Raw genomic sequence first — 14,077 nt, forward strand, 5'->3', positions numbered from 1 at the left:
GCGCTTAGTTTGTTGTTTTTGTTTGTTTGTTTGTTTGGCGGTGGGGACTCGGCATGGTTAGATGAAATGTTCAATTCTTTTTCTTTTTACTCTTTGTTTTGAGCATTTAAAATGACAGTACAAAATATATAAATAAGGCTGCATTATGGAGCTACTTTTGAGTCCTTTCACAAGCTGCAATATTTCCTTTTTACCACACGAGGGTGTCTGGTGCCTTCTCGCTTCAGAGAGTTGAACTGAGACACGGAAGACATTTTCATGACAATACAGTACAGTTTTTTTGTTTTGTTTTTGTTTTTTGCTTTGGTGCCTTTCTCAGACCACAATTGAATTTCGCAAAACTGCTTGTTGAGTGTTCACATCAATTTTTGTCAGTTGTGCACGTCAAAAAAGCAGTTTGTCATTTTGTGAATGATTATGTACAATTTTTGATATTATCAATGACTTATTCATTCGTCCGTGCATTAAACATGGCGTGATCAGGTGACTCATTTTCAGCCCAGCAGTTTTGTACCTCAGACCGGCCCACTTTAATTTACAGTCTTTTCATGAACACATATAATCAATAACGTATCAATCTAACGTCGCTTCACATCCCCACCAACGTCAATGGTTATATTGCATATGATCAAAAATTAAAATATCTTACTAGATCACACAATCAGTATATCTGAAAAATTATTAAAACAAAGTCAAGAGTGCTAAAGAAATGGATTTGACCACAGTCGGAAATTGAACAAGCATAACATTACTCGCATATGCCTTAAATATTATTAATTACAGGCCAATCGCTCTATTTATCTCATCCTTCTAGTGGGGCAGCATGTTCCCAAAAAATATTATTATTATTATTATTATTATTAATACACACAATCGCATATATATATGGACTGACCAATAGTATAGATTTGTGAAAACAATATTGAAATTGACCCAATTTTTAGCATGAAGGCTTTGGCCTGACGCTAGCGAGAAATCAAATATGAATCTTGGCCAGTCTCGTTCAGTCAAGTTTATGTTTATGTCTCATAAACAAAGGTGTCACTTTCAATTTGGACACTGAATTTGTCATGTGTTAGTTTACATCGGAACATTCCTCCAGACTGCACTTGTCAGGTTGACAACGTGACGAAGCAATTTCATTATCGGTTCACGATGGCGCAAAGACATGTTCGGTGATACAAATGTTTACTTTTCAACCATGTGCGCAGCATTTTGAGAAACAAAATAGCTTTTGCAGGGGAGCCATGACCTTTTGTCATTTTTACAAACTGCTTTGAGAAATGCACATATAATGTTTTGCTAATTTCATTTCTGACCTGCAAAAATTCCTGTGCTAAAATTAAAAGTCTAAACTAAACTAATTGTAAAACTAAAATGAAATACAAGTATGTTTTATTCCCCCATTTTTTGTCCTTCAACTACTTCGACATTTCTCAACTGATTCAAACCATTCCAACCTCAACATGTTCCAAAAATTCACGCTTTGCGGGCTTTTCTCATTAACTGTCACCGATTTCCCACAATTTTTCACGCCAAAAATCCAAATCCAATCGAAGACTTTCAACAATTCACTACCATTTGAAATTTAAAATGTTTATAGCCCATTCAACACCTGCTTTTTAACACATTTGTATTTGCTGTCTCATTCTCCTTGATGACATCGTCGTACTAATAATTTCCAGGATGCTGAAGATACAAGTTGAAAACAAGATTGACCTTGCACCTTGAGTCAAAGAAAGATACGACCAACTCTCCCATCCTGAGCTGGATACAAAATCACAACCTGCGGAACAAATGACGTCTTGCATCCCTCGTGTTTTGAGGAATGCAGACATTTGGCGGGCTGCCAGCAATGCTGGGAAGTCTACAAGGACAAATACTGACTTGCAAATACTTTTTTGGGGTATCTACTTAAGTACTTTACTTAACTTCCATAACTTATCATCATTACCAGGTGTCTGATACTGCTCGGTGGCACAGCCGATAAATAATCATTTAAATAACTTTATTTAAATAATTTATCTCTCAATTTACTTCATTAGCATTCCACTTCCATTCAAATCTTACCATTCAGACATTTCAGCATTCCCACGCAATTTCTCCAGAAATTGCACTTAGTCTAGTTGTGGGAATGCTTCAGCGTTCCCGCATATGTGATTGTGATTTTTATTCTCCACAATTTTTTGCCGCGTAACAACTCCCACATAATACTTCCGATTTACATTGTTCCAATTTCAACTAGCTTCAAAAATTCACGCCTGCCGGGGTATATATCGTCTGATTCCACATTACATTTAATATCAACTTTTCCCCATTCATTTTCAATGGGACAGACATTGAACTTTTTCCAAGTATTACTTTCCATGCCCACTTCCATAAATATAAATTATCATCATTACCAGGTGTCTGATACTGCTCGGTGGCACCGTTGGTAAAGCGCATTGTCCAGTAAACCAGGAGATTATAATTTCATAATTTATCTCTCAATTTGCTTTCAGTATTCCCACGCAATTTCTCCAGAAATTGCACTTAGTCTAGTTAAGGAGAAGTGCTCACTATCAGAGATTTCGACTGGTTTGTGAAGAATATTTGAGAGAAATGTTGAGAAATATTGAGTATGTTGAAGAATTATTATTTTTTTTTTCTCGGAGTTCATCTCATAAAAAAAATGTGAGCAAAAACTGGCGTTTGTCACACTTTGTCTCACACACACCAGTTTTGCCAAGCGCGCATGTCACCCCTCCCTCTCTCGTTGTCCGACGATGCGCGCGACCTTGAACAGCCGAAAACGAAAGTAAAGCGAGCGTATAAAAAGGAGCCGCGCGGCTCACTTGAACTCACCTCAGCCAGCCGGACCGACTCGCGCTCTCAACACAGCCGAGATACTTCCCTCCGCAGACGGAGACTCAAGTTGGATCCAGACATGATGAAGATGGCGATGATGATGATGGCGGCGATGGTGACGGTGGTCATCATGGACGTGTCCGGCCGTCCCACGGGTACGCACACTCGCACTCGCTCAAATTGCTACCTGCCCTTTTTTTTTTTTTTTTTGGCCCATCTCTCACGGGTGCTCCTGTCATTTTTTTTTTCTTTGCAGAAATTGACTGGGGTCATCCCATGGATGACATAGTTTCTCCCTGGGACCCTGACGATGACGAGTATGACTGGACCGCCGCCACCCCCAGATTTATCCACCCCGACTGGGAAGGGATCTCCGGATGGAACAACCCCATCAGGGCACCGGAGACCCCCGGATGGAACAACCCCAACTGGGCACCAGAGAACCTCGGCTGGAACTACCCCAGCTGGGAACGGGAGAGGCCCCAGGCCTTTCCCTTCTATTCCTGGTACTACGCCGTGTATGACTTGTTCTACACCATGAAGGCCTGGTTCCGCGACACCGAGATCTAGCGGGGTCTGCCAATGGGCTTCACAACCTGTGAGGAGGCCGGGTGGATCAAGGTGTAACCAAACAGCTCCTGATTGACTGTCTTCGGTTCATTTTTTTTCCCCCCCAATCACCATGTAGTTTAGTAAATAAAGGCATGACAAAAGACATGGTTGTGGAGTATCTTTTCACTGGTATTAATCACAAGAAACATTATGTCCAACAAAGAGTGTTTGAAATGTGGTAATTATAATGTCACTTTAAATGCTAAGCTGTTAAAAGGGATACTTGAAGTCATTTAGCCATTTTTTGAAGCAGTAAGAAGTTAATATTTTGTCTGCTTCTTACTGCTGAAAGTGGCTAAATGACTCAAGTAACCCTCCAAGAGAACTTGTGTATTAAATTAAAAGGATAAAACATTTAATAATAATTAAATAATAATACACGCACGGTATTTAAAACAAATGTACGTAGTAACAAATATAAAGGTTAAAAAAAAAAAAAACTGTCAAAATCTTAGAATTATCTACTTATCAACCACAAAAATGCAATAAGACTGGCCTCGAAGGTTTATGCCCGTTAAGTGTGTTGCTATTTCACAAACAAAAAAAAAGATACTAGCGTGTCGCTGACAAGTGATGTCATCGGACAGCGCCGAGTTGCAAGTTCCCGCCAGTGGCCACTACTTGGAGAAGGAGGACGTTTGTTACCGTCGCTTCTGTTTTCTGGTCTACACACAAACTCATTTTTGTGACGCGAGGTAATATTGAAAATGGTATTTATATCTGAACATATACATTCAAAACATAATTAGATCGAATTCAACCGTTTTTTGTCACTGTGTCACGTCAACTGAAGAACATTTTTCTGCTCCTTCTGCTATGCTAACATTGGCCACCTGGGGGCAGCATAAGACAGACGGATTTACTGTCCGCGAAGGCTCAGCACGATTTGACTGTGGGATGCTCCTGGTGAGACGGTGACGTCTCCAGTGACGTCACCAGAGCCCCCCCATCCTCCTATCCCCCCCTCCCTCTCCTCTTTTCCCATCCAGCGGCATCGCGAAGCTCTCAGGCCGGCAGGAGTGCACCGAAGGCGGCCGCCGTCGTGTCCGTGCTGTCAACTGTTGATTACTGGCCGACGTCAATGACTCTTGGAAGGTAAGCAGACGCCATTTCATTCGCTACTTTCGGCTTTTTTTCTTTCGCTTTTCTTTTTCTCGATTGCTCGTCTTGTTGTTGTCGCCGAGCAACCACACTGATGACAGATGATGAGGAGGAGCTGGTGGATGATGAGAGAACAAATCATGGCATCTTTTTTTTTTTTTTTTTTTTTTTCAATTTTGATTTCATTTTTTTATATCATCTGCAGTACTTTGCTGATGGTACACATCGTACATTACATACACAAGCTGTCACGTTGATGATGATGATGATGATATATGTGGTCCATTTGCTTTAATTGTAAGCATATTTGTTGAAATTATTAACATTTTTGTCTGTGCGCTAATGATGCAATTATTAAAAGCATTTCCATGCAAAAAACAAAACAAAAACATGTTGACCAAAATGTCAGCAACAGCTCTTAAAATATGCTTGTTATGGTATTAGTTATCTATATTGCGTTTAATTTAAAAAAATATATATGTACAATTTTTATGATCGTTATAGCTGCTCTAGCTCTTGTTATAATGATTATATTTTTATATATTTGTATTTTTACATAAATAAGTTAATCAAAAATATATATTTTTTAAAACTTATTTTGTGTGTATGTAATGTATATAATATTTGTAGGTATACATACATACACATATGCCATATGATAATGATAATAAATTACTTTTTTAGCATACATATTCATGCAGTAATTATATATATATATATATATATATATATATATATATATATTTATATACATAGACGAAAATTAACATTTGAGACAAATTAGGTAATCAAAATAATTAAAATTAAATAAAAAAAAAGAAAACTAAATAAATAAATGCTTTTTTGTAATTTTGGTTACAATATTTGAAATATATAAAAAAGTGACTCTCTCTTTGCGATATGTAAGGTAACCAAAACCTAAAGGAAATTAAAAACTACAGTAAAATATGGCTTTGATCGGAAAAAAAGATATAATTTACATTGTTTAGAATAGAAATGGATAACGTTATTATTATGTCAATAAGAACTGCATGCTACAGTATACAAACCACAAGCTCTATATTAGTATCATGAATAATGAAAACACACGCAGCTGTGGTGTGGATGTCAATCGGCCGTGTACCTAATTAATTGGCCTGCGAGAGGCAAGGAGTCTGGCACAAGCCTGTTTTGTTTTTGTTTTGTTTTCTTTCCTTCCTCCTCTCATCCACTTTCTCAAGTGGTCTGGCTGAGTGCTGCGAGCTGCTTGAGTCATCATCACAATGCATGTCGTGTCCCCAGCCGACTGGCCTGTGGCCTGCTAATTAGCAGCCATCTTGATGGAGTCGTTAAACGGGGCTGCCAAAGCAACTGCCTGGCTCGCGCACGCACGCGCTCAACTGACGCTTCCGGGCCTTCATACGTCATTTGAGTTCCTTCTTTTTTTGGGGCGGGGGGGACGGTGTCGCTCGTTTCTGGGCCATGGTCACTTTTTTTTTTTGTAATTCATAAGAGCTGCGCGTGGCGAGCTATGATCTGCATGAATCATCGTTTAATATGATACACAGGCACTTCTGGGGGTTTTAAGGCTGTGGTCTCCAAGCTATGGCTTGGGGGCCATTTGTGGCCTGCCATCTATTTTTTTCAGGGGCCCGCAGCATATACTAAAAATGATATTTTGACACAGCCCATAGAGGCTAATTAGAAAAAAAAAAGAAAAGGTTGGAAGTGGGCAGGGTGAGAAGGGAAAATATGTGTCATGACAAAATAAACGATTTGTAACAGAAAAAAGACATAATTTCTCCCCAGAAAAAAATATAAATAATAATAATAATAATATAAAATATAAATTAAATATAAAATATAATATTTATAATATAATAAAATAATAATACAAATAGTCAGTTTGGGTACTGAATGCAGAGGCGGGATTTGGTTGCGGTCGAGCCTAGTAGGGCTGCTCCATTATGGGAAAAATAATATTCACAATTATTTTGGTAATAATTGAAATCACGGTTATTCAAACGGTTATTTATTTTTTGGTACATAACAAGAAAATGTTTTTTTTGAAGAAACACTATAATTATGTAAGTTCCTTTTGGAGCAAACAATTTAGGATGTTTATATTTATAATATACATATGTATTTATTTATTTATTTGTGTTGGCAAAAACTTGGAGTGCAGCTTGTTCACTGTGCAGTAGGACGATCATTTCTCTTTTGGTACCAAACAAGAAAATGTTTACACATTTAAAAATATTAAGATCAATTAAAAAAATGAGAACCACTATAATTATGTCAATTCCTTTTGGACCAAACAGAATTTATAATTATTTATTTATGTTGGTAAAAACTTGAAGATGGAGTGCAGCATGTGCACTGTGCAGAAAGACGATCTTTGTTCTTTTTTTTTTTGGTACCAAACAAGAAAATGTTTAAAAAAAAAATAAATAAAATAAATTTTTTGAAACGCTACAAGTTCCAAATAAAATAAAAAATTTTGAAACGCTACAAGTTCCTTTTTGATAAAACAACATTTTATTAAATTAGTTATTTTAAAATTAAAAATAAAAGGTGCAAATGTTTACATTTAAAACAACTCAAAACTTAATATTCATACTCTTTTTTTTATTTTTTATTTTTTTTAATTTTTTTTTATTTTTATTTTTATTTTTTTTACAATTATGCTAATTTTGTAATTGTGGAGTGTCACAGTTGAAATTGTAATATATTGTCTCGGGGGGCCACCCCAAAACCTTGAACGTCCTCAACTCTTTGCTTGAGCACCTGTAACAGAAAGTTATGTAACAGGATTTCAAACAAAATAACTGCAAAATATCAGCAATATATAATGAATGACTTGTGTGTGTGATTTCAGTGTGTTTATGAAATTCAAGTTCAAGAATTTGAAAGTGGGCCGAAAATGAAAACATTTGGAACACCCCTGATTTTATGTCTTTACAAGTAGGGCTGAATGAATAAAAAATAAATAAATAAATGGGGGAAAAAAAATGCTTCTATGATTATGATTCAATAATTAGTTTTTTCTTATTTATTTTTATCTTCCCATTTTTATTTATTTATTTTTCCAAACACAAACAATAAATCAATCTGCATTACAATAAATATTAGATTTGTTATAAATAATTTAGGCTTACGCTTACGACTGTGAATTATTATGAAATGATTATTTATCAATTTGTTGTTAATTTATGAAACTATTTGACTTTGTCTTAAAAGGGACACTTGACTCATTGAGCCATTTTCAGCAGTAAGAAGTGAATATTTTGTCGATATTTTATTATTTTTCATGTACAATTAAGTACACCTTTAAAAATGAATTATTTCTACTTGCGGTCAACTGGTGATGACATCACCTGTGCAGAGGACCAATCATGGCTCAGTTTACTGACAAAACCCAGAAAACAGGTGAGCCATGATTGGTCGTTGTCGACTTCCTCAGCACGGGTGATGTCATCATCAGTCGACAGCAAGTAGAAAAATTACTTCTTTCAAAAGTTAGTAATTGGAGATGGCAAATGATGAAGTTGCCACATTAATTATCGACAAAATATGAACTTTTTGCTGCTGAAAATGGCTCAATGAGTCATATATCCGCGTGCGGTGCAAAAATGAGTCACTCAAGTCCATAAATCAGATTGCGACAACAATAACGCAAACAAATCTGTAGCTTGATCACGTCAACTGTTGACGTTCCATGAAACGACGACATGCAAACTGAGCAATGGTGGAAACGAGCAACATGACCAAACCAACTTCAGGAAACGTTTGCCATGTCGATCAACACCTGACTCAATGTAGGCCTCTTACGAAATCGGCCTCCGCAAAGCAGGAGGAGGAGGAGGAGGAGGAGGAGGAGGTGCACTTGTGTGCATATTAATTCAATCACAAGAGAAGCAGAAAGCAAGACGGAAAAGAAGAAATGTTTTCCTCTTTTTTTTTTTTTCCTCTCTCTGGTGACCGTCCCTTGCTGGGTGGTTGCCATGGCGACGGTGACATCACTCCGTTAACACACCCCCGCCCCTCCCCCTCCTCCTCGTTGCGCTTGTTTGGGCTTCCCTGCAAAAAGATGCTTTGGAAGGTTCTTCCTCCTTGTCTCCGTCTCCCGCTGTTGCCCGGCAACCGCAGTCAAGTCACGGCAACAAGCCCAACCCCTCGCGCGCAGCGGTTGCTATAGGCAACAAAGGTGCCGTCAGCGGGCTTTTTCCAAATGTCGGAGGCGAAGTCGACCTTTTATTTTTTTTTTTTTTTTTTTTTTTTTTTTTTTTTTTTAACATCATGCCAATATAACAAAGCATCTAAAAATCGTTTTAATACAGTAATTTCAAACGTAATCAAGTGTATTCTTGCTGTGAACATTTGATCTGTTTTCAGGTTTATGAACACGCGTGTTCCTTCTAACAAGAGATACCAGCCCACGGACTACGAGCACGCCGCCAACTGTGCCACGCATGCGGTAAAATACACGCCGGCATTCACACGTGATCATAAATGGGAAGTGAGGGCATGTAATGTACATGCCACTGCAGCAGGTGGCAGTATAGCACAACTGCAACAAGTAGCTGCGAGTAAATCAATCAACGTAAAGGAATTGAATTGTGTTTTTTTTAATGTACTTTGTACTAATTTTCTAGATAGGTCATTTAAATTTACAAATGAAATATTACATTCATAAAGCACGTTTTATCGAAACATAATGCCTTGTTTAGTATTTCTACACATTTAGATTGTTGATAGTCTGTTTGATGTTTAAGGTTGTTAATGCATCCCAGAACTTTGATCTTGATTTTATTATTAAATATTTTCATTTTGCTTACCTACAATTTCCAATTTGATTAAACAATGTGTCAGGTTATAAAATATTCTGAATGAAATATTTACATATTTTCAGTAGCACCCTTGACCTAAAAGTTTCATTTGCTCCATGACCATGCTTGGAACTTGAATCACTCATACATCCAAAACAACTTTCCCCATTGAAACAAGTGCAAACGCCATTAATCCGTTCCAGCCCTCCATGTCGCTAGTGAAAGTTTCTTTCTACAGCCGTTTTATGAAAAGAGCTGAATTGGGAAATTTCAAACTTTTGCTCCCCAAAACGTATAAGTACGTTGTATTTTAAATGTATTGAGTGTCCAAAAGACGTATTTATACGTTTGTTTTTTTTTTTATGCTAGAGCATACAGAAGACTAAGCTGCAGTCTCTCAACTGTAGAGAACAGGTGAAAAAAATTACAAAAGACAGCCAGCAGGTGGCAGCAGAGTATAAGAGATCAACCAGGGCCATGTTGCAACAAGCTGTGTTCAGAATAATGATGAAAACTTAGCTATATTCTAATGCTAATTGCTGCAGAACGGAAACAGATAGAAACATACTTTTTTCTTCCTGATGAAAGAAGAGACTTTAATCTTTCTTTTGGTAGGTTCCATGTTTTTATCGCAATAGAACACAATATTCAGTGGGCCTTGCAAAATCAGTCCAAATCCAGTCAAACAGCCGGGAGGCACCTTTGCAATTTCCAGACCATTTGCATGAATACGGAGCTACAAAGCAGCAAATAAAGACCAAAAAAAATGAAGAAAATCACTTGTTGAAAACCTAATTTAACGTTTTGCGCGTGTAGTTATGGATCATTCCGAGCCTGCTGGGCAGCTCGCTGCTGCACTTCCATTCGGAAGACCAGTGGGAGCGCGTGTCGGCGTGGGTGTACGGGGCCGGACTCAGCTCGCTGTTCACCGTCTCAACGCTCTTCCACACCGTCGCCTGGAAGAAGAGCCACCTACGGTACTCGCACGCTCACGCAAAACCACAACAAAAAGCACACAGACGCACACGTGACACACCGCGTGTGTGTTTGCGCCCGTGTTGAAGGGACGTGGAGCAGTGTTTCCACATGTGTGACCGGATGGTGATCTACTTCTTCATCGCCGCCTCCTACGCGCCTTGGTAAGTGAGACACGCACACAACCGCGCGCGAGCAAGCGCGCAGCTCACTCTTTTTTTTTTTTTGCATCCGCCAGGCTGAACCTGAGGGAGCTAGGACCCTGGGCGAGCCACATGCGTTGGCTGGTGTGGGTGATGGCGCTGTCGGGGACCACCTACGTCTTCTTCTTCCACGAGAGGTTCGTTTGGGTTTGTACGGAAGCGTAGAGCTGCCAATGTGGAGGAAACATTTTTGGCTGGAGACTATATGTTCGAACATACTCGCAAATATGTTCAAACGTATTGAAATATGTTCAAATATACTTGCAAATATGTTCGAACGTACTCGCAAATATGTTTGAACATAGTCGCAAATATGTTCGAACATATCCGCAAATTTGTTCGACTATACTCGCAAATAAGTTCGAACATAGTCGCAAATATGTTCGAACGTATTGAACTATGTTCAAATATACTTGCAAATATGTTCGAACATACTCGCAAATATGTTCAAACGTATTGAAATATGTTCAAATATACTTGCAAATATGTTCGAACGTACTCGCAAATATGTTCGAACGTATTGAAATATGTTCAAATATACTTGTAAATATGTTCGAACGTACTCGCAAATTTGTTCGACTATACTCGCAATTATGTTTGAACGTATTTGAAAATATGTTAGAATATAGTCGCAAATATATTCGAACATATCCGCAAATATGTTCGACTATACTCACAAATAAGTTCGAACATAGTCGCAAATATGTTCAAACATACTCGCAATTATGTTCGAACGTACTCGCAAATACGTTCGAACATACTCGCAACTATGTTTGAATATACTCGCAAATATGTTCGAACATAGTCGCAAATATGTTCAAACATACTCACAAGTATGTTCGAACGTATTGAAATATGTTCGAACATACTCGCAAATACGTTCGAACATACTCGCATAATGTTCGAACATAGTCGCAAATACGTTCGAGTTTCAATACGTTCGAACATATTTGCAAGTATGTTTGAACATATTTGCGAGTATGTTCGAACATATTTCAATTGCCAGCCAAAAATGTTCACTTCACATTGGCAGCTCTCCGCTTCCAAATGTTTGGACTCTGTGGATGATTTTGCTATTTCTGACAGCGAACACGGTTTTATTGTAAAAGTTTGCGCTACCTGCTTGCAGGTACAAGATTGTGGAGTTGATCTGCTACACGGTGATGGGCCTCTTCCCCGCCTTGGTCATCCTCTCCATGGTGAGCACACGCACGTCAATCGAACGGGTATTTTTTTATTTTATTTTTTGACTTTGTAATCGAACGGGTATGGTCACTTGAGTCAGTGCGCTTGGTAAAATGAGTCCATTGAATCGACAGGTATTCTTTGAACACAAACATTGCTAGCCTAGCCCTAACAGGAAGTTAGCAAATGCTAACAGGAAGTTAGCATCGACTTTGGGAGTGTTTTTTTTCTTTCTTCAAATAACAAATATCCACACACAAAACTGATGGGAACACGTACCCACCGATGAGATAACACTACGCAAAGGTACAAATTCTTCACAATGTGTGATAAAAAGTTATTTCAGTAGAATTCAATCGCAACTTTCTTCTGTACTTACTTTAAGTGTGTACGCCATGGATGCATGGCACCACACTGCCCCCAAGAGGCCAAAACGCACAGGAACAGTCATTATTTGTTCTTACGGTTTTTTCAGTTGCTATTATTTTAGTTCTTTTTATTTTTATTTTACTTACTTATTTTTTTATTTTGTCATTGTCCTTTTTTCTGATTTATTATTTTTTTCAGAATGTGTTTCTCCTGATTTTAAATAATATTTGTGTTTTTCAAAAAAAAAAAAAACCTTTTCAGTTTTTGGGAGTATTTTTTTCCCCTTGTTTTTGAAATTTTTTTCCCTATTTTTTAAAACTTTTTTTTCTCCCCTGTTTTTCAGAATAGTTTTTGAATCTGTTTTTTGAAATATATTTATTTCTGTCTTACACAATCAATATTTTTAATATATTTTTTAAGTGACATTTTTCCCCCAAAAGCAGCAAAAACAAACAAACAAAAAAAACAGAAACACACACAAAAAAAGCAACCTGACCCTAAAAACTGAAAAACAAAACAAAAAAAAAACAGATTTTTGTTTTCCTCAAGTAACGTTTGCATCGTCCAAATTTCCTGTTGTCCAACAAGTGGTGCACTCCATTTTGCTCGTCATCCACTTTAAGTCCGAGATCTAAATAAAGATGGCTTGACTTGACTTGACTTGACTTGACTTGACTTGACTTGTCGTCTGGACTCCAGCCGGAGCGGTCGGGCCTGTGCGAGCTCCTTCTGGGCGGCGCCTTCTACTGCCTGGGCATGGTGTTCTTCAAGAGCGACGGCGTGGTGCCCTTCGCTCACGCCATCTGGCACCTCTTCGTGGCCATCGGCGCCGCCGTGCACTACTACGCCATCTGGACGTACCTGTACGCGCTGCCCGCCAACCAGGTGCGCACCTCCAGATGACAGCGCCGCTGAGGGAGAAAACATTCCGCTCCGTTCCCCGCGTCGCCGCCGTTTTTGCCCTCTGGGAAGAAGCCGCGTGTCGCGTGTTGCGTCAAATGTTTACACTTCGCAACTTGCTCGTGTGGATTATTTCGAGTTAGTTGTGTTCATTTCTATCACGCAAGGTGGGCTGCTTATTGCGACTAACCGGCGAGGAGGGATCATCGCTATATGAGGATGTGTGGCCAGTTTTATTCTTTTTTTTTTTTTTTTTTTTTAACCATGTACATTATTTCTAGTCGATATTTATTTCTATTATTCAAGGTCGCCAGTAATGCTGACTAAATTAAAAGATTACAGTGACACATCTATAAGTGGCCAATTGTGACGTGGACCTTTTTTTTTTTTTTACTGTGTAGATTATTTATGATTGTTCACTTTATTGTGCAATATGTCAGTTATCATGATTGACTGGCAAGAAACGATCACTTTGCAGTAATTGTATGACATGTTTACACAGTGGTGCGTCGTTTTTTTTTTCTTCTTCTTAATCTGTGGATTATTTCTAGTCAATCACTTCATTTCTATTGTGCCAGGCGGCTGCTTTTCATGACTATTTCGCAAGGAGCGATGACGGCAGGGTAATTGTGTGAAACCTTTACACGAGGATGTGTAGCTGGTTTTATTTATTACTATGTAGATTATTTCTAGTGGTTGTGTTTATTTCTATTGTGCAAAGTGGCTTGTGATGACTCACTGGCGAGGAGCAGTGGCGTTAAGACTAATCGTATGAAACCATTAGGTTGTGTGTCTGATTTAACTTGTTTTTTTTTTTTTTTTACTATGTGCATTATTTATAGTGGTTGTATTTATTTCTATTGTGCAAGGTGGCTTCTCATCATGACTAACTGGCAAAGCGCATTGGCATTACAGCAGTTGTATAAGACCTTCATGAGTATGTATGGCCGATTTTATTACTATGTGTATTGTTTCTAGTGGTTATGCTTATTTCTATTGTGCAAGGCAGCTGGTCATCCTAACTGACGAGGAACAATCGTTCTACAGTAATCATGTCACACGTTAACATGATGATGT

The 14,077-nt window shown here is 38.2% G+C and overlaps 2 protein-coding genes across 2 annotated transcripts; both read left to right on the forward strand.

The window, feature by feature from the left end:
- The first annotated feature begins 2,719 nt into the window (after window positions 1–2,719).
- LOC144020478 (uncharacterized) lies at window positions 2,720–3,562 on the forward strand. The gene is made up of 2 exons (XM_077524017.1): window positions 2,720–3,002; window positions 3,104–3,562. Exons 1-2 carry the CDS (start codon window positions 2,735–2,737, stop codon window positions 3,415–3,417), a joined length of 582 nt encoding a protein of 193 aa, XP_077380143.1. The 5' UTR covers window positions 2,720–2,734; the 3' UTR covers window positions 3,418–3,562.
- A 743-nt stretch (window positions 3,563–4,305) lies between these two features.
- Window positions 4,306–13,164, forward strand: LOC144020894 (monocyte to macrophage differentiation factor 2-like). Its single transcript, XM_077524785.1, has 7 exons — window positions 4,306–4,554; window positions 8,935–9,016; window positions 10,185–10,345; window positions 10,433–10,507; window positions 10,582–10,683; window positions 11,676–11,745; window positions 12,800–13,164. The coding sequence occupies exons 1-7, from the start codon at window positions 4,541–4,543 to the stop codon at window positions 13,001–13,003; spliced, it is 708 nt and encodes a 235-aa protein (XP_077380911.1). The 5' UTR covers window positions 4,306–4,540; the 3' UTR covers window positions 13,004–13,164.
- The last annotated feature ends 913 nt before the right edge of the window (window positions 13,165–14,077 follow it).

This window comes from Festucalex cinctus, chromosome 6 (genome assembly GCF_051991245.1).
Source record: "Festucalex cinctus isolate MCC-2025b chromosome 6, RoL_Fcin_1.0, whole genome shotgun sequence".
Classification (NCBI taxonomy): Eukaryota; Metazoa; Chordata; class Actinopteri; order Syngnathiformes; family Syngnathidae; genus Festucalex; species Festucalex cinctus.